This window comes from Lytechinus variegatus, chromosome 2, assembly GCF_018143015.1.
Source record: "Lytechinus variegatus isolate NC3 chromosome 2, Lvar_3.0, whole genome shotgun sequence".
Lineage (NCBI taxonomy): Eukaryota > Metazoa > Echinodermata > Echinoidea > Temnopleuroida > Toxopneustidae > Lytechinus > Lytechinus variegatus.
Window position 1 is genome coordinate 60,896,472 of NC_054741.1, and position 25,540 is coordinate 60,922,011.

The 25,540-nt window shown below is 36.8% G+C and overlaps 1 protein-coding gene across 1 annotated transcript in view; it reads left to right on the top strand.

The window, feature by feature from the left end:
- Positions 1-21,157, top strand: part of LOC121408535 (clathrin heavy chain 1) — a 46,381-nt gene extending 25,224 nt beyond the window's left edge. The window contains exons 11-29 of the mRNA XM_041600024.1: positions 513-695; positions 1,230-1,460; positions 2,022-2,093; positions 2,367-2,618; positions 3,634-3,852; positions 4,284-4,549; positions 4,815-5,049; positions 5,609-5,754; positions 6,497-6,680; positions 7,693-7,885; positions 8,353-8,510; positions 8,922-9,086; positions 10,407-10,682; positions 11,080-11,229; positions 12,203-12,394; positions 15,979-16,200; positions 16,844-17,065; positions 17,620-17,695; positions 18,491-21,157. Coding sequence (XP_041455958.1) covers positions 513-695; positions 1,230-1,460; positions 2,022-2,093; positions 2,367-2,618; positions 3,634-3,852; positions 4,284-4,549; positions 4,815-5,049; positions 5,609-5,754; positions 6,497-6,680; positions 7,693-7,885; positions 8,353-8,510; positions 8,922-9,086; positions 10,407-10,682; positions 11,080-11,229; positions 12,203-12,394; positions 15,979-16,200; positions 16,844-17,065; positions 17,620-17,695; positions 18,491-18,645 — 3,597 coding nt within the window. The 3' untranslated portion in view covers positions 18,646-21,157. The remainder of the gene's footprint in view (positions 1-512; positions 696-1,229; positions 1,461-2,021; positions 2,094-2,366; positions 2,619-3,633; positions 3,853-4,283; positions 4,550-4,814; positions 5,050-5,608; positions 5,755-6,496; positions 6,681-7,692; positions 7,886-8,352; positions 8,511-8,921; positions 9,087-10,406; positions 10,683-11,079; positions 11,230-12,202; positions 12,395-15,978; positions 16,201-16,843; positions 17,066-17,619; positions 17,696-18,490) is intronic.
- The last annotated feature ends 4,383 nt before the right edge of the window (positions 21,158-25,540 follow it).

The window sequence follows — 25,540 nt, forward strand, 5'->3', positions numbered from 1 at the left end:
AGTCAAGCAGTATGTTGATTAGAATACCAAATCGATGAAGGCCTTTGATCTCGTCCTTGTCATGTTTTGTGAAACCTGCAGACAAGACCACATGGTCATGACTGCACGAACATACAGAGTATTATGGAGGTACTTGTAGCTCTCACCTATGTGGTTTATGCCGTCAGATGTTCAAAACCATAGCCAGCTTTTATCTTCTCTTAACTCTACTACCTTTAAATTGAGTGTTTATGTAATATTTGCAACTTGGAGACAGGGTATCTGTGGCTTCTCAACCTGTATTTTGGTAAGAAACTCGCCCATCTCCATAGAGAAATACCCAAGGTGTGACAGACAAGTGCTGGTCAATTTAATCTTATGGGCCAGTGCTTCGTAATCATTTCCTACATATGAATATTTATGTAAGTTCGTACTATAACTAACTTCCTTATTTTTTGGGGGGGTGGATTCTGTGAAGTCTGTTTGAAGTTCTTTAAAATTTGATCTTTCTGCCATGTTTTGAATCTCTTCAGGTTATCCAATGCTTTGCGGAGACTGGCCAGTTCCAGAAGATTGTACTGTATGCGAAGAAGGTGAACTTCACCCCAGATTATGTGTTCCTTCTGCGTAACGTGATGCGGGTCAACCCTGACCAGGGAGCTGGTTTTGCTCAGATGCTGGTCCAGGATGAGGAACCGCTTGCTGATATCAATATGGTGAGCAGGGGCCCGTATGACAAAAGCATAGCAATCATAGAACTTTTTTCTACGATTGATTGCATTGATCGTGAAAAGCAAGCATACAATTAATTACTAACCTTTGTGTTTCGGGACCCAGAACATTCACTGAGACCCTAAACCATTCTTAATTTGGAGGAAAGAATTTGAATTTTCACAATTTTCAAGTTTTTGCTCAAAGAAGATTTTCTCTTTTGTGTGTAATTTTAAGTGCACTCTCATATGTAAAACGTGGTTTCTTTCCTATGTTTGAGCCAAAATGATCCCTGGTAGGTGTGTTATAAAGATGTTGGTAAGTTAAGAGCGACCATGGAAAGACCAATTTTGAAATCCAGTAATTAATCGGTCAAGAATAGACTCACCAAGCTTTCTGACTTCAGGTAGGTGTTTCATAAAGCAGTTTGTAGGTTACGAGCGACTTTACGTAAGATTGGTGATCCTTGCTTGTAAATTGTGTGCACAAATTTTCATTGGTGTTGATTAAGCCCTCTCCTTGTACTTTGTTTTTCCCAGATTGTGGATGTATTCATGGAACAGAACCTGGTGCCGCCCTGCACTTCCTTCCTCCTGGATGCCCTGAAGAACAACCGCCCTGCTGAAGGTCACCTTCAGACCCGTCTCCTGGAGATGAACCTCCTCGCTGCTCCTCAGGTCGCCGATGCCATCCTTGGTAACCAGATGTTCACCCACTATGACCGTGCCCACATCGCCCAACTCTGTGAGAAGGCTGGACTTCTACAGAGGGTGAGTGATAAGTTCATATTCCTCTGTAATAAATGGTTCATTACATCTGTTCAACGTCTTGTAAAAGTGTTTCATAGATAGATCATCACCCTGTTCTTTGGATTCTGGTTTGCTCACGTGCTATGTACGCACAAGCGTCCGCTTCCGATGGCAATCAACTTTGTCTTTAGCTATGAATGTTACCATCTTCCAGATTTTTCTACATCTATGAATGTGAATGGGGTGTGGATGGTTCAAATGTTCCTGAGGGAGTGAAGAAGGTTCATATTAACGTGGGGTTGAAATATAAAATGCTAAGCGCATTATGGTATCCTTCATGCTGCACTATAAGATATCCTTGAAATAATACATGAATATGCATGAATGTGGAGTGCCATGATGTGAAGTGAATGTGAAGTTTTTCAATTTACCTGAAAATTCATAATGTACAATTGATTTTCCTTTCTCAGAAACCGTCACCTCACCATTAGATTTATCATTACATCATCACATCTATGGGCAATATGTACACTGTCAAATATCACCACAATCAACATCTCTGTATCTCTTTATTTTTTGCAGGCCCTTGAGCACTACACAGACCTGTATGATATCAAGAGGGCCGTCGTTCACACCCATCTACTCAACGCTGAAGTATGTTATCTCTAGAATTCCTTTTTATAGAATTGTTTATATTAGTCTTCATATTTACAGTCATTTATGGGAGCATTTTATATAAAAGTTTTGTAAGTGAAATATCACTGATAAATTTTCTTTTAGCAAATCGGATGCATTGATTTTAGTACTTAATTACAAATATTGGAAATTGTGGACTATTTACCTTTATGGAATGCGCTCCTGATTACGATTCAGAATGGTCAGTGATGAATCTCTGATACCAATTTTTTGTTATCTGGTCGTTTGCAGTGGCTGGTCAACTACTTTGGCTCACTGTCCGTCGAGGACTCCCTGGAATGCATCAAAGCCATGATGACTGCCAACCTCCGTCAGAACCTTCAGATCTGTGTCCAGGTAGCCACCAAGTACCACGAACAGCTGACCACCACTGCGCTGATCGATATCTTTGAGACGTTCAAGAGCTACGAGGGTCTCTTCTACTTCTTGGGCTCTATCGTCAACTTCAGCCAAGACTCTGATGTCCACTTCAAATACATCCAGGTAGGCTTCCTTTATTTATTCATTCATTTATATTTTGTTTGATATGTGTTCACACTCACAATCTCATACAAAAAGAACAGCGATGCAGTCCTTATGATTACTGCATACAGGAGATTTGCATGTGGAGACATAATTGCTTATTAATAGAACACACAAAGGTCGAGGACCATAAGCTTGAAAGCTTGAGTCATTGCAAAACCTGTGTTTTGTACATAGAGTTATGGTAGATGCATGTATTTGAAAACAAAAAGAAAGGCTTTTATGTGCAGTATTTACAGAGAAAGAATATAGAGAGGGAAAGAAGGAAGGATAGGAAGGGATGTACTCAAATTATAGCCAGCTTTCAATCTAGCCATTACTTCAGGTGAACCACACTAGGTGAGTTTGTGTTTACCATTGACATCTTGGAGACGGGGTCTCTGTGGCTTCTCTACCTTTATCATAGGGAAGACATTCGCCCAGTCTCCATAGAGAAATACCCAAGGCATGACAGACAAGCGCTGGTCAATTTAATCTTGTGGGCCAGTGCTTCGTAATCATTTCCTACAATTCTCTCTGCACTTCTCCTAACCAAGTCAGTTTGATATGTTTTCTGTTTGATGCTGTGATTGGATTATAGTCTATATTGTGATAGTTAAAAGTTGGTTTATGAAAAGCATTCCAATTGTATTATAAGCACCCGGGGCCTAACACAAAGCTTAGTGATGATCAGAGAATCGGTTGTCTACGATCTATTCCATTGACTACAATGTACAATCAGACGTGAAAATCAAGCGTACGGTTGATTGCTAACCTTTGTGTTATGAGACCCAGCACCAGTCTCGCTTTCAATTTTGGTTTTGTGGCTGGTGTTCAAACTTGACCCAATACCAACCTTGGGTGTCAGCAACAAATTTGAGATCACCCAAAGACTCATTTTGTTGATTAGTAAGATGACAAAGTCAGTAAAATGCAAACTTTTCAACCTTCAGCCAGTTGCCATGATAATAACTCTTTCATTTTTGTTCCATAACAGTCTGCTTGCAAGACTGGTCAGATCAAGGAAGTGGAGCGAATCTGCCGAGAGAGCAACTGCTACGATCCCGAGCGTGTCAAGAACTTCCTCAAGGAAGCCAAGCTCACCGATCAGCTCCCTCTCATCATTGTCTGTGATCGTTTTGACTTTGTCCATGACCTTGTCCTCTACCTATACCGCAACAACCTGCAGAAGTACATTGAGATCTATGTGCAGAAGGTGAGAAGACTATCCTGTACTCTTACTTGGAGGTTAATGAGCTGTCCACTGTAAAACCAGACTTATCAAAACAATTTTTGACAAATGAATTTTGGACCTAAATTTACAACCCCCCTATAAACACCGTGATCGTTTGTTCTGTTTTTTAGTGTATATAGTCCTGCTAAAACAATTTCTGATAAAGTCTGAATAACTACCTTAGAAGTATGTATGTGAGCAGAAGGCTGTTTGACCTCCAAATGCCCCCCAAATAACCCTCTATGTTGCTGAAGAACACCATGGATTGCTGGTGAGCTTGATACAAAATGTATATCAATAATCATGAATGAACAATTTGGAGTAATAGGACAGACAAATCTTGAATTTGCCTTTGATGTATTTATTTAAAAGGTTGACTGTAAGAAACAAAATTGTTGCCATTCTTTTCTCAGGTGAACCCATCCCGTCTGCCTGTCGTCATCGGTGGCCTGCTCGATGTTGACTGCTCGGAGGACATCATCAAGAGCTTGATCATGGTGGTCAGGGGACAGTTCTCCACCGATGAACTGGTGGAAGAGGTGGAGAAGCGTAACCGCCTCAAGCTGCTCCTGCCCTGGCTGGAGACCCGTATCCATGAGGGAAGCACTGAGCCAGCTACGCACAATGCCCTGGCTAAGATCTACATCGATAGCAACAACAACCCTGAACGATTCCTCAGGTAAGGTGGTCATGTTTGCTGATGGTGGGGGAAGATGATAGTGATGATGATGATGATGGTGATGATGATCAGGGAGATGAGATAAGATGATGATGGTGATGGTGCTTCACCAGAATACTCAAATTACAAGAAAAGTAGTCTTTGCAAATTAATGAAAATATTTTCATAATATTGCTTTGATAAGTCCTATTTCAAGTTTATGTGCAAGTAATATTCTAGGAAGTTTGCATTGAAAATGTGCACTATCATCTCTTGTCCCCTGCAGAGAAAACCAGTTTTACGATAGCCGTGTCGTCGGCAAGTACTGCGAGAAGCGCGACCCTCACCTGGCCTGCGTGGCGTACGAACGAGGGCAGTGCGACCGAGAGCTCATCAACGTGTGCAACGAGAACTCCCTGTTCAAGAGCGAGGCCCGCTACTTGGTGAGACGACGGGATCAGGAACTTTGGGCTGAGGTACTCCAGGAAGATAACCCATTCAGGAGACAACTCATCGACCAGGTGAGTTTTCAGAGTCTTTGGTAGATGGCATTTATTTCCCTACACACCTGTAATCATGTCCTTTTATGGGATTATCCAGCTCAAAGCCTATAAATATTTGCTGGGTAAATCTTCATTGTATGTAGCTAATATAGTCACTTGAACTTCAAATTAAGATTTTGAAAAATGGCCCATCCAAAATATTGATTTTTCCTACATTTCCTGTGAAAATTTGAAATCTAGCAATTCAACAAAACATGAGAAACAAGAATTTCTATTAGACCTTTTTTGAACATGGTAATCTCATGCTTGTTTTCATCAATATTCTGGACAAAGATAATGTACAGAAAAAACATTTGAATTTATTTCTTGTACTAATTTTCTTCTATTTCCTTGCAAACTTTACTATTTTGGTCTTTTTTTCCCAAAGGTTTAAAATGATCTTGAATGAGTTGGCAACTGGCACACCATAAATGTGTGATCTATATTTTAGCTTGGGTTAAATATATTAATGCTGTGTACATACCTCCCATTGTTTATCTCTCTTTCTCTAAACTTCAACATTATTTTCCCTTGGTAGATTGTACAAACTGCCCTATCTGAGACCCAAGATCCAGAAGATATCTCAGTGACAGTGAAAGCTTTCATGACTGCTGATCTGCCCAATGAACTGATTGAACTGCTAGAAAAGATTGTGCTGGAGAACTCTGTCTTCAGTGATCACAGGTAAGTTCTAACTTTCATGGTGCCCCAAGTCTATGCAGTCCTCGCTTTGTCAGGGCCTGCATGTATCTGTGTGATTCTATCAAAACCTAGGACACACAGTGATCATTAACTTCTACCTGCGATTAAGATTATTGGATAACATTTTTTTAGGTTTCAAAAGTTTTATTCATAGGGCTGAACATTTTCCTGCATAGAGCTCAAACCTTTCTCTTCTCAAACTCTTAAAGTGTGGTAAAATGGACACGTGTTGAGACATGGGCACCATTTTTTTTTTAATCTCAAAATGGCCTGACTGTGGTTTCTTATAAAAATCCTCATTTCTGTTGTTATATTGACACTTAAAATCTCCAGAATGTAAGGAATGATGTCATTGAATTTTTTGTAGAACATCACAGAAATCAATATGGATAGCATTGCTTTCCTTCTGTAATTCAACGGGAATATACTTGTGGAAGTTGATGACATTGAATGTTATATTGTCATCTGTTCTGATTAGTATGTTATGACATGGTGTCCAAATCTGTAATAATATCAGTGTTGACTGTGCTTGCTGAAGAATGTTGTGGGTTTCATCAAATGTCAGTTAGTCTAAACCATCCTCTTGTTTCTCATCAGGAAATCCATGTCAATATACCTTGTATATGTCAACTAAGTGACATGTATTTGTCAGAATTCTGGTATATTTTGAAGAGATTCTAGAATTCCTTGAGTAATAATGATGTTTCATCTATTTCTGCTCCAGGAATCTTCAGAACCTGTTGATCCTGACGGCGATCAAGGCAGACCGTACCCGTGTGATGGAATACATCAACCGCCTGGACAACTACGATGCTCCAGATATTGCAAACATTGCTATTGATAGCGAACTCTTTGAGGAAGCGTTCGCCATCTTTAGGAAGTTTGACGTCAACACATCTGCCATCCAAGTAAGGCTCCTAAGTCTGTGTCGTGTTTCTTAGTGCAAATCCTGCTCGGTACCTTAACAGCATTGTTCTTGCAGTCCAAGTTGTTTTTATTCTGGAAGGGGTGGAAAAATTATCATGAAGATGTTAAGTGGGATTTCAGGAAGGCCTCACATATAGGGGGTCTAACATGCATGATTTATGGAATTGCCCTGTCTTGAAGTATTGCATTTTACTTGCTATCTATGTAAATGAATGAAATCATTCTTTGGGGGAGGAGAGCTGTTTCTTCCAAGTCAATTACATTTCCTTTGCCCGCTTGGTACTACTATGCGGGCGCGTCGTGGTGTAGTGGTTCTGACTCTCGCCTTTCAGAGGGTCGTGGGTTCGAATCCTAGCCATGGCGTGTTTTCCTTCAGCAAGAAATTTATCCACACTGCTGCACTCGACTCAGGTGAGGTATATGGGTACCTGGCAGGATGAATTCCTTGCATGCACTGAGCACCGATGATGGTAGCTCGAGCTAAAGCTGGGGTAATAATAGCAGCGCTTTGTATCCTCTGGCAAAAAAGCACTTTATAAATCCAGCTATTATTATTATGCCAATTATTATCTATTACATCATATACTTCATATCAGAAATAAGTAAAGATTAGGTAAATGAACTAACCTTATGAACTACTTAAAGGGGTAGTTCACCCTATATAAGGAAAATATTTTTATTTATCATGGTTCGTGTATCAAGAATTTAAATTTATATGGGGGAGCTGATTGAATATGACAACACAAGTTAAAGCCAATATAAAATCCCATCTCTCTTATTCTTTGATGGATTTTAATGCAACTCTCACCAATATTCTTCTTTCTTTCTGCCATTATTAAAACAAACTTATAATAATCGGGTTGAACTTCCTCTAAGACAGTCACAGGAAAGCACCAAATTATTGTAATTGCTCATTCTACATATTCTTTCAAAGTTGGACCTATCCACAATCCAACAAAACCAAATCTACCTTCATTTTCCTGCCAAACCCAGGTCCTTATCGAGCACATAAAGAATCTGGACCGGGCCTACGAGTTCGCGGAGAGGTGCAACGAGCCCGACGTGTGGAGTCAGTTGGCTGCTGCCCAGATCAAGGCTGGCATGGTCAAGGAGGCAATTGATTCCTACATCAAGGCTAATGACCCCTCCACCTACCTGGAGGTTGTACAAGCTGCTTCAGACTCAGGTATGGTAGTAAAAACTTTTCACTGATTTATTTATTCATTTTTTCAATGTGAGAACTTTTACATGAGAGACCAATGTAAGTATGTCCAAGAAGATATGAAGGATTGTTTATCTCTTGTCATCTGTAAGTCAAAGAAGCTGATGTAGAGTAGGGTGTGAGTTTAGTGTAGTCAAGGAGACAATGGATATTTACATGAAGATTAATGACATTCTGCATACCTTGTTATAGAAGGAGATGCCCAAAAATACAGTTTGATTTCTTGATCAATCTCTTGATCAATATGAAAAATTAGACAAATTTCATGGAAAAAAAAATCTTAGTGTGTGTATATGACTGCTGCCAAGATTGATGTTGGTATTTACTAGAAGACTGTCTATTTGTACTTATATTCCAGTGAAGATTAAAAGTTTTTGATAAGAAAATATTGTATTTTGTATAACCTAATGTTTGTTACTCCTCTTTCACAGGGAACTGGGAAGACTTGGTGCGCTACTTGCAGATGGCACGCAAGAAGGCCCGCGATGCCTATGTTGAGACCGAACTCATCTTTGCTTTCGCCAAGACGAACCGTCTTGCTGACCTGGAAGAGTTCATCTCAGGACCAAACCATGCACAGATCCAGCAGGTATGAAAATTGATGACAGTATCCTCTACTTCTTCAATTATGGACATGGATAATTTGTTCTAATTCTGAGTGATGACTACTTTTCCTATTTGTTTATGGCAAACAACACTTTCCATCAAAGTTGGTATCAATTTGAAAGGGCTATGATGGATGTCTTAAAGGCAAGTCATCTGTTGCCATTGAATATTTCATGGCCTGGTACATGTTTATAGCTATCCTTACTGAAATGATTGCTAGCTAAGGGAATGTCAATAGTAATGACAATTTGATATTATATATGAGGAATATTTGTATTGCAGTTTTCATTGCTGAATCTTTAGATTAATCCATGTCTCTCTTTAATCTCTCTGTGATTATAATCTCTCTATCATTAATCTATCAACAATCTCTATCATAATCTCCCTATCACAGGTTGGTGACAGGTGTTATAATGAAGGCATGTATGAAGCAGCCAAGCTACTCTTCAACAATGTCTCCAACTTTGCTCGTCTGGCATCCACCCTTGTCCATCTCGGTGAATACCAGGCCGCTGTCGACAGCGCTCGCAAGGCCAACAGCACACGAACATGGAAAGAGGTGAGTCTCATGTATACACATCAAACACATCAGCAAGAACATCAACCACACTACTGTTTGGAACAGTTGTGGGTGATTATGCTAATGCCTGAATGGAATGACAAGCAAACTTAGTTTTATATGGTGGTTTTTGGATCTATTTATTTAGAAATCTTTTCCATTTCAAAATAATATTTTGACTGGACATAAAACTTTACTGATGACCTATAGATCATTACCAATCGTAGTAAAATTGGGGTATGGCAAAATAAACACATGGTCAGGTGATTAGGAGTAGCTTCATATTCGTTATTAATACCCCCCCTCTTCTGTCTTCCCCTCCCCTCTCCCCTCCTCTCTCTCTCTTTATAGATCTTTGATATCATAGGTCATCAAGTTTCACATGAAATTACTTAGACAAAGATTTTAAATTACATTACGTTATAGTTCTGGTTTGTTTGTTGGAATATTGAACATAATAGGAGACAGTAAATATTAATGTTGTAAAGCAATTTAGTGTTATGAGAATATTGGTGTGATAAAAACAGTGTAACAAAATGTAAACCCATCCCCCCCCCCCCCCCGAAGACAAACAAATGTTTTCATTTGATGCAATTTAATACTTCACATTCCCGGATAATTACTGATCTCATTTCAGGCACTCTTTCTGACCCAACCTATTTAATCAGATGTTCTTTACACTGTCCATCGCATTGACCTTTGAATGATATCAAGGTCACATACTTCCAAATTATCACATTAACAGCTGAAGCTGCAACCAGACCATATCACTCTCCACCGACCATGTGGTGGTGATGTTGTATTGCTGGGTACAAAGGCAGGAACCTTTGATGACCCAGAACTCCCAACATAATACTGATTATACTCCACGAAGAGATTTGTGAATGTAGGCTTATCAGCATAATATGATTAACCTTAAAATGCCGTCCATCTGCCCACTAATTCTGTCTAGTATGAGAGTAAACTTATGATTGGAAAAATAAATCCCATCTGTGATTGAAAATCATTCTCCACTGTGCAGATTAAATAGGTTAAGGGTCCATTCCCCTGGAGTATACAAACTAGTGTAGATGGTATAGAGACTGAAAATTTCCCTGATGTTAATTATTGTATGTTTTATCATGGTAAGGGTTTGTTATGTTTAACTTCTATTATTTATTATTATTATTTTTTTTTTTTGTATTTGAGATATCAGAGTAGTCAAAATGAACCTGATATTTGGCACTACATCTTTGTGATAATTCTTGACATGTTTTGAATTTCATTCTGATGTAATGCATTATACTTTGTTTAATCACTACTGCCTCTCCCACCCCACAGGTTTGCTTCTCCTGCGTGGACGGCGAGGAGTTCCGTCTGGCCCAGATGTGCGGTCTCCACATCGTGGTCCACGCCGACGAACTCGAGGAGCTCATCAACTACTACCAGGACCGGGGCTACTTTGAGGAGCTGATCCAACTCCTCGAGGCGGCGCTGGGCTTGGAGCGGGCACACATGGGCATGTTCACCGAGTTGGCCATCCTCTACTCTAAGTACAAACCATCCAAGATGAGGGAGCATCTAGAGCTCTTCTGGTCACGTGTCAACATTCCAAAGGTATTTGTTCACATGTTAGAGATAAAAACAGGAGTTGTCATTTAATAACATTCCAAAAGTAGGGATGGGCATGAAACATATCTTTAATATCAATCCTTTTTCATACCTGAGCCTTCTAGATTTTTGTAAAACAAAATGTATATTTGAAAAATATCTACTGTGATTACTCTTCATTGTAAAATATAGACTTCTTTTAATGTGCAACCCATTTTATTAGGGAGAATAACCTTTATTTAAAAGACTATGTCATGAAATAATCGTTGCTGCTTCTGCTGTCTTTTACCTTTAAATCATTTCAACTAGCATCAATGTCTAATTGCTTATCTTCTATCGATTTAACTCACTGTGATTCCAACACTTCCAGTAACCATTAAAGATGTCTCTTTTTTATGCCTAGGTCCTTCGTGCAGCAGAGCAAGCTCATTTGTGGGCGGAGCTGGTGTTCCTCTACGACAAGTACGAGGAATATGATAACGCCATAGTCACCATGATGACCCACCCTACTGATGCATGGAGAGAAACCCACTTCAAAGATGTCATCACTAAGGTAACCACCTCACAAATTTTGAGTTTTAGGATTGACTTGAGTGTGAGGGTTGACAACAGAAGGATCTGGGGGTGTTTCATGAAAGTTGTCGGCACTGATCTAATTATCGTTGCTGACAATTTCGGTGAAATTCTTGGTTTTGATGGCTGTGAGCACCTCTGACTGTTACTATGGTAACTGTCAGAGAAAGCCAACTTGTCAGCGCTGACAACTTTCATGAAACGCTCCAGGATGTAAATCATCTTTTGTTTTACTGCTTGGGTGTTTGGTACCAAACCTCTCAGAATCTACAGATTCTATATGAATCTACAGATTCTATATGGGGGAAAAAAATTATAAAAAACGACAATTCAACTTGCTTATGAGGCGAATTATGAAATGGGTTCAAGGATGTAGGCAATATCGAGTGTGTGTCCAAGGCAAGTTCTGATGTTATAATTCTACAAAATGCACCAGCAGTGCATATTTTTGGGTGCAGTACTATGCAATTTTAATGTATCACCTCTTGCACATAAAAACCCATTTTCATGAAATATTTTTTCTGTTTCAAGAGAAGGTTATGTCAAGCTTTATACTGGCATGATATCAAAATAAAACGTAGTGATCTCTCTGTTGTAGTTTGTAGCGGTACAATTTTTAACAAGTTTTCCACTCTTAATACCAATCTGTTTGATAAAACAAATAATGCACAGGATTCAATTAGTGATGAAGGCATCTCCTTAGGGAACTAACAGAAAATGGAACTATTTTTTTTTAAATGTATATTTAGATTCTTTTGATATACTGCAGCAAGGGCTTCTGTCTTTTGTCTTTATCCTTTATTTATTTTCTGTCTCCAATATTATTTCTTTGCCATTACTGAATTTTACATTATGCTTTCTACTTTGTTCATAGTGTTAGTATAAATTGAAAATAAAATTCAATCCAATTCAGTTCAGGTCAACTTTGTATTTTGATTGCTTTTCTAAACCAGGTTGCCAACATTGAGCTGTACTACAAGGCCATCCAATTCTACCTGGACTACAAGCCCATGCTCCTCAACGACCTCTTGGTGGTCCTCATTCCTCGCATGGACCACACCCGAGCCGTAGGACTCTTTGACAAGCTCAAGCAACTGCCACTGGTCAAACCTTACCTCAGACAAGTACAGAGCCACAATAACAAGGTAAGGGAGAGAAAGGTTTAGTCGAGTCATTTGTGTTCACCTGTGATACTCTTAGTAGTGAATGAATTTTCTTGAAATCAATCATGGTATATAGTCCAGGATAGAAGAGGCGTAACCTTGTTTTTTTATATATACAATATTTTTTGATGGTTTCTTGTCAATTCGAGGGTGCTGATTACGAATCTGAATGATGCCACTCGTGTAACCTTGAGCATTTTCCGCAAATTGGCAAAATCCAATATGGCCGCCAAAATATGCAAATTACCCATAAAAATCCTAAAATTGTCCGCACATTAGCTACGAAATGCATGAAAATGTGTGGCAGGAGTGAGATACTCCCTGTAAAAACTTTTTTGACAAAATATTTATTTTCGTCATATTTAAAATGGCCGCCATAGTCCATTGTATACTATATTATGTACAATATAAACAGGGAAAACTAGCTTTCACAAAAGTGAGCACTAAAATGCATATTATTAAGATTAAACGAGTGGAATACTGACTAAAAACATTATTGTTACCAAAATATATCATTAATATGCCATGTATGTGATGAATGTTGTATTTAGATATTCAAAATGGCTGCCAAAGGCCCTAAAAGCATTATGCACAATGAGAAAGAGGGGCAAAAAAATCACAAGAGTGATCACTAAAATGCATATATATGTGATAAATTAATGGGATACTGTTTAAAACACATATTTTCTAACGAAATATATTATTCACGTTTAAAGTTTGTGTTAAATACTGTATTTTTACTTTCAAAATGGCCGCCAGAGACATTAACAGTATTATGCACAATGCAAAGTGGGAAACCAATATTCACAGGAGTGAGCACCATAAATGCAGGTATTAGTGATCTGAGTAAAATATTGTCTGAAAGCATAATTTAAGAGATATCATTTATTATGCCAGATAGGTGATAGATACTGTTATTGGAAAGTCAAAATGGCCGCTACAGGCCCTACGATATTATGCACAATGTGAATGGGAACAAATTATTTCAGCATAATTTGGCTTTGCTTGGCCAATTGGGGATGTATGAGTGAAATATCGTCTGAAAACATGATTTATAACAAAATATATGATATCTTGTGTAATTTATGTGATAAATGCTGTATTTTGACATTCAAAATGGCCGCCATAATCCCTATATTTATCATGTACAATGCGAATGGAGAAACTAATTTTCACAAGAGTGAGAATCATGAAATGCATATGACTGTGATATACGAGTAAAAATATTGTCTTAAACATGATTTCTAACTAAATACATCACATATTGGTTGTGGAGGTTATGAATACTGTACTTTGAAATCCAAAATGGCTGCCATAGGTCCTAAAAGTATTATGTACATTGTAACATTAGACATGTAATTTTGACAGAATATGGCTTTGTTTGACTCTAAATATTGCCTATAATTGTGAATTCTGATGCAAGGGTGAAATATTGTCTAACACCATGGTTTCTAACGAGATATATCATAATGTTGTAGGTGATAAACACTGCATTTTTAAATTGAAAATGGCCAACATAAGCCCTTATCGTATAATATACAATTTGAGTGCAGACAAATAATGTTCACAAAAAGGGCATATGGCAGCCATTTTGTATGTTGAAATACAGTATTTATCACATAAATTACATAAGAGATGATATATTTTGTCATAAATCATGTTTTCAGACGATATTTCACTCATACATTACCATTTGGCCAAGCAAAGCCAAATTCTGATGAAATAGTTTATTCCCATTCACATTGTGCATAATATCTTAAGGGCCTGTAGCGGCCATTTTGATTTTCAATAACAGTATTTATCACCTAACTGGCAGAATAAATGATATCTCTTAATAGAAATCATGCTTTCAGACAAGATTTTACTCATAGGTCACTAATACTTGCATTTATGGTGCTAATATTGGTTTCCCACTTTGCATTGTGCATAACACTGTTAATGTCTCTGGCGGCCATTTTGAAAGTAAAAATACAGTATTTAACACAAACTTTTAACCTGAATGATGTATTTCGTTAGAAAATACGTTTTTAAACAGTATCCCATGAATTTATCACATATAATATGTATTTTAGTGATCACTCTTGTGATTTCTTTGCCCCACTTTCTCATTGTGGATAATGCTTTTAGGGCCTTTGGCAGCCATTTTGAATATCTAAATACAACATTCATCACAGACATGGCATATTAATAATATATTTCGTTAACAATTATATTTTTAGTCAGTATTCCACTCGTTTAATCTTAATAATATGCATTTTAGTGATCACTCTTGTGAATTTTTTGGCCCCTATTGCCATTGTACGCAATACTGTTTGGGCCAGCGGCGGCCATTTTAGACATCAAAATGCAGAAATGTCCCCATTTATGACATAATAAATGATATATCTCGTTAGTAATGATGATTTGCATAATATTACTTCGTTCATATATCGCGATTTTTTGCGGTTTAGTGCTCATTTTTGTAAAAAAATAGTTTTCCCTATTCATATTGTACATAATAGAGTATACAATGGACTATGGCGGCCATTTTGAATATCAGGAAAATAAATATTTTGTCAAAAATTATTTTTTCAGAGTGTATTTTACTCCTGCCACACGCTTCCATGCATTTCATAGCCAATGTGCGGACAATTTTAGGATTTTTATGGGTAATTTGCATATTTTGGCGGCCATATTGGATTTTGCCAATTTGCGGAAAATGCTCAAGGTTACACGAGTGGCATCATCCAGATTCGTGATCAGCACCCTCGAATTGACAAGAAACCATCAAAAAATATTGTATATATAAAAAAACAAGGTTTGGTCAAGTTTCTATGGGGCCTATCCTGGACTAATACTGATCTAAGTATATGAACAGTTGACATTTGGAAAGGCTACATCATTTTAACATTGTGACATAAGTTATGAACAAATATATTTTCTTCATATTTGTTATTTTATTTGAGCAGTATTGAGGCCATTGTAGAGGTACTTGTCATTTTTTCCCACTGCATCTTGGTTGAAACTGTTCTTGCCATTAACAATGGTTATTTTTAAGAAAAAAAAACTTTGTCCTGGTGTAGTATCACTTCTTACATTCAATTATCATGGTCAATTCCTGTGTGTAACAAAGTGACCACTTGTTATTGGTCCAGTTAATTCTGGTGCCGAGCTCCTTCAAATCATGCAAAATATGCACAAGTCGACCAAAGACTAATGACACTCATCCCATTTCATTTGTATTACTTTTATTTGATGCTTAAGTTATTTCGGAATGAAATAATCACTTCAAACCTTAAATTGGCAATGTAGTGGGACCACCAATATCTCCTTGAAAAATTGTGAAAACCGTAAAGAGTTGGATAATCAATCTTTATTTCTGATACACCAAAATGTCAATGAACAATTGCTACAAAGAAGCAAAATGCTGATGTTGCTATTTTTAAGAATGAAGCTTAGTAAGCAAAGTTCAAATAATTAGGTGACAGAAATTGGTTAAAAGATTATTTCCAGTGTTTTCAGACTTCATTATTTTAGGGAAAATTGTTATTTGATTTTGATGATTTATTATTCCTTTCTGTGTTCAGGCGATTAACGATGCCCTCAATGACCTCCTGATCGACGAGGAAGACTACCAGGGCCTGAAGGCGTCTATCGATGCCTTCGATAACTTTGACAATATCGCCCTCGCCCAGAACCTAGAGAAACATGAACTTATTGAATTCCGTCGTATCGCTGCTTACCTCTACAAGCGCAACAACCGCTGGAAGCAAGCCGTTGAACTCTGCAAGAAGGATAGGTTATTTAAGGTCAGTACAACTATCTGGGCCTGGTAACACAAAGCGTAGTGATGATCGTAGTGCTGGATTTCACGATTGATAGCATTGATCATCATGTGCAGTCAAATTGAATGTATGAGCAATCGCTAAGATATAGGGTCTTGGTTATTGGCCCACCAACATACTGGTGACACAACATTTGCTCTTGCAACAATTGTTCCTGCTGTAACTTCTATGGAGACCTAGGATTAGGGTTGAAGGCTCACTTCAGAATACTGTGAGGACTAGGACAGGGGCTTGGGATTCAGTATGAGATAATGTGAGGATGTGTGAATGATAAATAATAGAGCGCTTGCCTAAGGGAAGGGAGATTATGGGTTCAATTTCTAGCTGAGACTTTTGAGATTGAGACTCTCTTACTTGCCAGGCTGAGTAAATGAGATGATATCTTCAGTTATGCTGATGGAGTTGGGTAGTAGATTAGTTTTTTTTTGGTGCAATTCCGATTGGAAAAATTGTTGCTGGAGCCACTGTCACTGTCATTAGGAAAATGCACAGAAATGTGCAAAGTGTAGAGCCTGCAGTGACATTGTTTTAAGTCTGCATTATGACTTGTGTTTCATATCTGATTCCTGCCTTACACTGCCCTCATTCTCTTTCTTCATGTTCCCAGGATGCAATGCAATACGCATGCGAGTCGAGGAACATCGACATCGCCGAGGAACTCGTCAACTGGTTCCTTGAGCAGAACAACCACGAGTGCTTCAGCGCATCACTCTTCAACTGCTACGATCTCCTGCGTCCGGATGTTATCCTGGAGCTTGCGTGGAGGCACGACATCATGAACTTTGCCATGCCTTACATGGTTCAGGTCATGAGGGAATACTTGGGAAAGGTGAGTACACTTAATCTGGTGTTGAACCATTGATAATTCAATGACAATATTCTAGACATCAAATGGGTACACCACCCTCAGATCAAGTTGGTTTCAATGGCAAAAGTAATATCAATAAGGAAAATAGGTTAACAAGTTTGTTCAAAATCTTATTAAATATGAATATGGTTTTGTTGACTTTGATTCTAATTTGGTCACTATTTCATGAAATTGGATAACCCATGTACGCATTTAGGAATGGAAGAAATTATTTGCTTGTCAAGCGGCAAGGGAGTTTGTCTTCACCTGTTGCTGTATAGAATGTATTGGGATTTATTTTCAATATGTATTCAAATTCTTTGGATAGGGAAAGATTCAAAGAGAGAGGGAGAGAGTGAGAGAAAAAAAAATTAATAAAAAAAAACACAAGGAGCATAAATTGAGATTACAAAGCTCTCATTGAATTTGACTTTGATTTTCTTTTCATTGGCAGATGTCTTGCAGCCTGCCAATGTTTGAATCCTGAATTGATTGTCTTGTAAACTGTACCATCTAATGATCTTTTTATCTCTTAGGTTGACCGACTTGCCGAGTCAGAGAAAGAGAGGAAAGAAGAGGAGCAATCGAATGAAAACCAACCCCTTGTATACAGTGAGTATTCATTTCAATTATCTCCTTTTACACACGTGAATAAGGTGTGGGTGTGTTGATTTATATTTTGGCAACGGCATCCTATTTTTTTTTGGTTGCAAACATCATATAGTCTACTGCTTAGCCTTCTATTGGTAAGTTTCATATATTGCAGGACTCTTGAGCTATTCAACACACTTTTCGTTTAATCATAACTGATAGTTACATTTTCCAAAGTATGCTGGGGAAATCATTTAAAAGACAAACAGCATATTTTTTTGCAGATTATAGTTGTGTCAACTTGTGTGAGATGTAAAGATTATTTTGTGGCATTTATTTTTCAAGGCAAGGAGTAAGCGCTTTGCTATCAGATGTAAAGCTATCTAGTTCAAACAAATCTGTATGAGCTCTATTTTGAAATTATGAGATGGCTATTCACCTTGTGCATTAATTTCTAATGCAGCTGTGATACAAATCACTCAATTTACATCTTTTCTGTTTAATTTGTGCTGATTTTTTTGGTGTACATCTCAAGTAATGTCCAAAATACCAATTTATAGTCATTAAAAAACAAAACAGGATTAGAAATGTAGCCTCCAGAGATTTAGATATTTGTCTTTGCTTCTGGGCCTCATGATCCTATTAATTCTCTCTAAAACCAACATGGCAGACATGTTATAGATACTTAGTTTTAACAGAAAGAGAAGAGTATTTCTAAATGTAGTTGAAAATGCTGACTGAAATTTTGTTACATTGCAGTGAACTATTTACCCCATCAATGCTAAACAAATCTTGTTCCTTTTTATCTTTTTCTAGATGAGCCTCAGCTCATGATCACCGCTGGTCCCGCCATGGCACCAGGTATGCCAGCAGGGATGCCGCCTCAACCAGGTATGATGCCAGGCATGGTGCCTGGCATGGCACCGGGTATGGGTATGCCCGGTGCACAACCAGGCTACTATGGTATGTAACACATGTAATCAACTTGCACCGGGGGTATCATATAACCAAACCACCGGTTCACCAACCAGCGCCTCTGGCACCCAATCATAGTCACGGGCGGTACCTGAAGTTCTTTTTATTGCAGTACCGAATGCTTCGCTCAGCCAGCAAGTTCTTCTATCTTTGAAATGAAAGGGAGATGGGATAGGCGATTCTGGATGACGATGGTTTTATGGATGACATACAGTGAACTATATTTGCATATTTTATATGTATGCTCTATACAAAGATACAATGATGTACAAATCGATGTAGAATGATATGCTATGTTCTGACATAGCGTCCTCCATACTTACTGCTGGAAATAACTGGTCACATCAGAACAGGAATACATGAATTTGTGATTATACATATATATATATAAATAAAATTATGTGCAAGTCATTTCATAATAGTTAATATAAATAAATGGAAAGGAGGTAATGTGTATGAATTGGATAAAAGGAAATATTGGATGAGGAAGACCGGAGACCAAGCTCTTGGGTCATGTGGTCCCAAATTACCATACTTTATCAGAGTAGGTTTAGATTGTTCAAGATTTAGTTTTTATATACGTTCATGAATATGATTTCACTTTCTTTTTGTTATTGTGGATTGAAAACCAAACCATATTGCTTTCCAGTTGTGATATTTAGTACACTTAGTTATATATTGTATTTTTATGTAATTGATATTATATTATGTGGTCCATAATAGGAGGTGGATTATTATATGACGTTTGGCAGGCCAGAAAGAGACTAGATTGTATTTTGCGATATTCTTGAATACATTGCCGAGCCAGATTTGGGAACTAATTTTTTTTTTTGTCAAATTTATTTTAAGAGGAGACTCTTTGTGTATGATTATTTGTGAAGAAGAATATCAGAATCGGGAAATATCTTTAGTGCTGAGAGCTAAAGGAGTGTTGAGTTAACTTGACTGCTCCGAGAAATTCCAGGGATTCCTCTATAAGTAGATTTTGTGTGTCAATTTTAGGGTATTTCCCCATTCTTTTTTTTACAGGGGAATTCCCATAGAGAAGAGAGAACGAAAGCTTTATGGAAGAATTTAGAATGTACTGTTATTTGTGTTTCTAATTGTCAGTTCATTGTTGTGCTTTGTAAATGTCTGCATATGCTAGCCCAGCTTTTATGAGAAATGATCTTGTAACTTGTCCAGAAAAGAATTTAATTAAGAATGTGTTTAGATATTATTGAAGCCCAGCTTTTATTTTCACTCAGAGATATATTATGAATTCAAAATTTACTGCTCTAATCAGATTTTGATGGCATTCTTGAGAATTAGAGAAATAATTGTATTTACAATCTGTAATTAAATTCATCAAAACTGTTAGGAATTGAAATATCAAATTGAGTTGAATAAAAAAAATGAGCACAAACTGATGATGTGATATTGAGGATGCGATTATAGGAGTAACTAATTCTCAATAATTTGAGGGGAAAATAGTTAATTCAAGACAAGATCTTGTTCAAGTTTTTTTTCCCATTTTAAACAGAAATATACATCTATAAAATAAGGATAAACAGAATGTAAATTATCCCCACTGGAAGTTATTTAAATGAATGGACCATATTACTATATATCATGTAGTCATTTATTGTCAATATCAACAATTATCATTATTATAACAATACTGATCATACACATATTATTATATTTTTGTTTTGTGAAGCTATGATATATTATTTTGTGGACCCTCGTGGAGAAAATAGTCTCGTCTACTGAATTCATTCCTGACCGTGGAGAAAGTAGTGTTTTAAGGACGTGAAGTAGTTTTGAATGGTATATATTTGATAGATGGTGTATGGAACCGACGTGGACCAATTGGTAATGACAATTGAATCGCCCTTGAATGTGCTAATGAATCATTTAAAGAGAGTTTATCTGTTATATTGCTGCATTCTGGCTGTAGCGATAGTTCTAATATAGTTCAGGACTTAAGACAAAGATGAAGAGCTCTAGAGTATTTTGTTTAAAGTATGTCACAAGCTTTTTCATGTTTGGATCTCTGCTATATTTTTGTTTTGTTTAGATAAAAAAAGATTTTTTTTCTATATTTTGTTGCAGAACCATCAAATCATATACATTTCATGAATTAAACCCCTCAATTAGTATCATCAAATCTTGGAGAGGAAATCAAACTTTTTGTCAGTTTTGAAAACCATGAATTTGAGTCACGTGACTGAAGCAAATAGATGAATAGGTATATAACAATTTTTAATGATCTGCAAGAACTGCCCCTTGAATGATTTAAAGTAGGAAAAGCACTTACACATCAGGATTTTGTCTGTTAAAATGAATGTTGGTATGAATTGTTATTCCAAAGGAGATTTTTTTTCTCTCTTATTCATTCATTTTCACATGTGCAAACCTCTTTTGTTACTTGCTGGCCCCAGATTGACAATGTTGTTTTCATGTTTCTCTTGATTATGTGAGGGAAAGATTCCGTACAAATAAATGTGATAAACCCAGTAATTCTAACACTTTTTTGTCACCTGCAAATTTTTTTTTCACCATTTCCTTGTGATTGAAAGATGTGATTATCATAAAGAGGGATGTTTTGGAGAATAGATTATTAAAGAAATGCATAGAGAGTAAGAAAAATAGATCAGAAAGTGGGAAAAGAGAGAGAGGGGGGGGGGGGGGGAGGAAGAAAGAAAGACGAAAGCTGCAGAGAAGGGAAGGGAGATGAGAAAGATGAAGAAATGTAAGAGAAGATGAAAAGGTCAGGGGAAGTAGAAAAAGACAAACGAAAAGGGCAAGGAGAGGAAAGGAAGGAAATGAAACGAAATGAAAGGAAAAGGAAAGCGAATGGAATAGACAGAGAAAAAACAAAAAAAGAAAGAATAAAAGGGAAACTAGGAAGGGATAGTGAACAACAACAAAAAAGGAAAAGCAGAATGCTTTTATGTGATGCAGATTTCCTTTACTCTTGTTAGAAAATTATACTTGTTCTGTATTTATATTTGACCCAGATCAAACTTATAAATCCAAACTGATAATAAAACCTTTTCGTTTTACTACTCCTATTTATAGCCGACAATGACAAACGAGCATTAATGTAAAAATCAGTTTATGAGTAAGAGGAATCCTAGGCAGGCGGCGATGTGTCAACACTGAACTATTTTTGGTCCAATGGGGTTGGAATCCCTCGAAGAAAACACACGTCCACATTCTTCCCGCCATCGCACTGGGACCGCGGGTTTGTGTGTGGTACGGCATCGAAGAAAAATTTGGCTTCGATCGGTATCGTTTAACTGGCGAAGGCATTGGTCGTCTGCTCTTTGTAAATTCATTTTTCCCCCGATTTTAACGAGTTCGTTTTGCGAAAAGTCGATTAACTGCTTGCAATTAATTGAATTGATTGTTCAGCTTTTGTTTGTTCGAGGTAATTCTTTCTTTTTCATCAATGCTCATAAATCATTTGTTAATGTCCAGCCCAGGGTTGCCTGAGTGGGTTATACTTAATTAATGCAAGACTTTTGCAAAACTTTTATAATTGTATTGTTTTGAAATTGAATTCCTGCAAATGAATGTTGCATTTTACCTCCGACAAATCATTGTTCCCTCGTAACTCACACTTAATTTCTTCGGAATTTGTATAGTTGATTAAAAGTAGGAAATTATCAGTAAAGATTGAAGTATTGTTAATGGAATTGCATGAATCGGCGATTGAACAATACCCCCCACCCGTCTCCTTATAAGCTTCTATTTCAGTAACAATGTCAGTAACAATGCCAAAATTAATCACTTTGATTAAAAACATTATTAATGACTGATTTTACAGTACAAAACAATACATATGTTTAAAAAGAAAACATTCACACACTGTTTTTGTTTCTTTTGTATACCACACACACTTTATTGCCATTAAACTGCCGGACATTCAAACAAAACTTACATCTATGGACAAAGTTCATCTATTCTCTTTTTAAGATGAGGTATAATGAAACTGCTCTTTAGTTCCAAAGTAGTATTTTATAAATTTCAATTCACCTGATATCTTGATTGCCATTTACTATGACATTACACAGATAAAAAAGTTTCAATGCGAAATCACGTATAGCTCGGTTTTTAGTTGGTTTTACTTATCTTTGAACTGAAGTGACATGTAAAAGGATAAACCGATGGGATATTAAAATTGAGGAAAAAGGAAAAGAAAATATATGAGAATTAAGAAAGAAGTAAGAAACACAGGATGGAAGAAGGATGAAAGGAGGAAGGAAAGTAGAGGGTGGCGAAATTGATGAAAGGTGAAGAAAAAATAAAAGAGAAGGAAGAGGTTTAAAGTACGAAGGAAGCGAGAGGGGGACGAATAATACATGAAAAATACAAAAGAGGGAGAAGTAGAAAAACGGGGCGGAGGGAAAGAGATTTAGACAAATTTGATAAAAGGTGAAGAGAAAATGAAAAAGGTGGAAGAAGAAGGGGAAAGAGGGTAAAAGGAAGGAAGAGAGTGACGAATTAATTAGTGTAAGGAAAATATACAAGAGCAAAATGTAAGAAAAAAGGGGAAAGGATAAAGGAAGGAATTAGAAAGGACTGATGATGGGGGAAATTAATAAAAGGTGAAGAGAAAATAGCGAAGGAACTGAAAGGAGAAAGAGGGTGAAAGGACAAAGGAAGGAGAGGGGGAAATGGATGGATGCAGGAAGGAGAGGGGGCAAAATAAAAAAAAATGAGAAGAGAAAATAGAAGAGAGAGAAGAGAAAGGAGACATGATGAAAGGAAGGAGAGGGGGATAAAGGAAGGGTAAAATTAAAGCATAAGATTTAAAGGTAGAAGAGGGAAACTTGGTGAAAGGCTAAATGAAGAGAGAGATGTGAAAGAGAATAGAAAGAAGGAAAACGAAATGAAAATTTATTCTAAAAAAGGGAAGAAGATCGGATGATAAAGACAGAAATGATGAGTTTGTGAATAAAAGGAATATGGGTATTGAAGAGTTACGATGAAGGGGGAGAGCCGAAATAAGACTGTAAGATGAGGAGGCAACAGAAAGTCAAATGAATTATGTTGTAGATGTGTAGAATGAGTAAAAAAAAATGAAAAGATACCAAGGGCGGAGCACTTGCATTTCGATTGGGGAAATGGGTGGGGGGGGGAGACCACATCATAAAAGTGACGACATACAGACAGCGAACATTAAATTGGTATTTTGGAATTGGACGACCCACAACTCTCCTTTTTATGCTCTTTTTTCTCCTTTTAAAAAATTTCCCTTCCGCTTTTTATTAATTTTCTCCTATATTTCATTTTTTCACTTCTTGAAAAAACATAAATAGGGAGAGGTCTACCCATGTCGCTCCCCTTAGAGGCCATCACTGCATAACACTTATAAGGAGTTATTAGTTAAACATACAGCAGTAAAGCAAAGGCGATGATCTCGAAGGTCAGCAAATAAGGAAATAAATAATATCGATATCAAAATCAACAGTTAATTCTCTTCTACTCTATTTTAGATTCAATAATTAAAAAGCACAGCAGTTGAAAAATATTTTCCTCTTTTAACTACAAATTCTAACACTCCCTCGGAAATCTACATCATTGTTATTAAAAAAAAACAAGATAAATTCAGACAGTGCAGCAGAACAATAAAAACCCAATTTAATAAAATAATACATAATGGCAGTTCTATCACTATAATTTTTTTAACGATACAAGTAAAAAGCTAGTGATAAATGTTTATATGCAAAACGAATAATATCTCAATATAAATACATGTCTAAAAGGCATTAAAAACATGCAGGGGAAAATAGTATATACACGTGACAAACGATAGCACCTTCACATAAAATGCAACATTTTGTGTTCTTTATAACATAGTACAACAATAAGACTCTTCGCGAAGTTATTTAACACTTGTCGTGCAACCATCCTAAAAACATACCTATTATTATAACTCTAGAATGAAACAGCGCATACTCTGTTTCACCGTGTATTATACGCCTCACCGTTCCAAATATTAATGCCGAAAATATACCGGTTTGACTAAAAAAGTGTATAAAAACACTCAACAGACCAATATTTACAGGACTGAATACAAACATTTGACTGAGACGTTGCCGATTTGGTCCAAAATCTTGAAAACGGATTGTCTGAATACTCTCTGGTGTTCTGGGGCCCGTTGCAGAAAGAGTTGCAATCAAACTCTAAAAGTCATGCGTAACTTGATTTTCAACCAATCAACAGCGCGCATTTGGGACTTGCGATGATTTCTTTTGGCTTGCGTTTAAACGCAACTCTTTCTGCAACGGGCCCCTGCTGTACGTCTAAAGGTTTATTGCTGAATATAACTGATTTTATTACCTCTTTCTAATACACATTAAAACATTTTAATGTAATGTATCAAGACCATGATTTTTAAGTTAAATATCGTCAATACAGTTTAAATAATTCAAGTGAAAAAAAATCTGCTTGAATTTTACTATTCACAGTAACATATTGTATCCTATACAATTAAATATTCTCTATTATTACATTGGAAATATTATTTTATCCATTTCACTGGACATCAGAAACTTTTTAGCTAATTTTCCCATGAAATCTGCCAATATAATTTAATAAAACGATTTTTTAGCAGTCAAATAGGGTTGACATAATTATGTCTATGTAAAGCAATGGACTGCTGTGAAATATCATACATGCTTTTTGCAAAATTATAACATTTAATCACATGTAACATATAAAAATATGATTATCAAAAACACGAATTACTCTGTCAAAATGTGTATTTTTCAATCATTTTTTTTCATATCAAAATGATACTGGTTTCGTTTAATTATATTTCAACTAGCTTTAATTTTAACAAATATGTTTATAACATGCTATCCAAATTACTTTGAAGATTTTGTTTTTAGTGTTTGT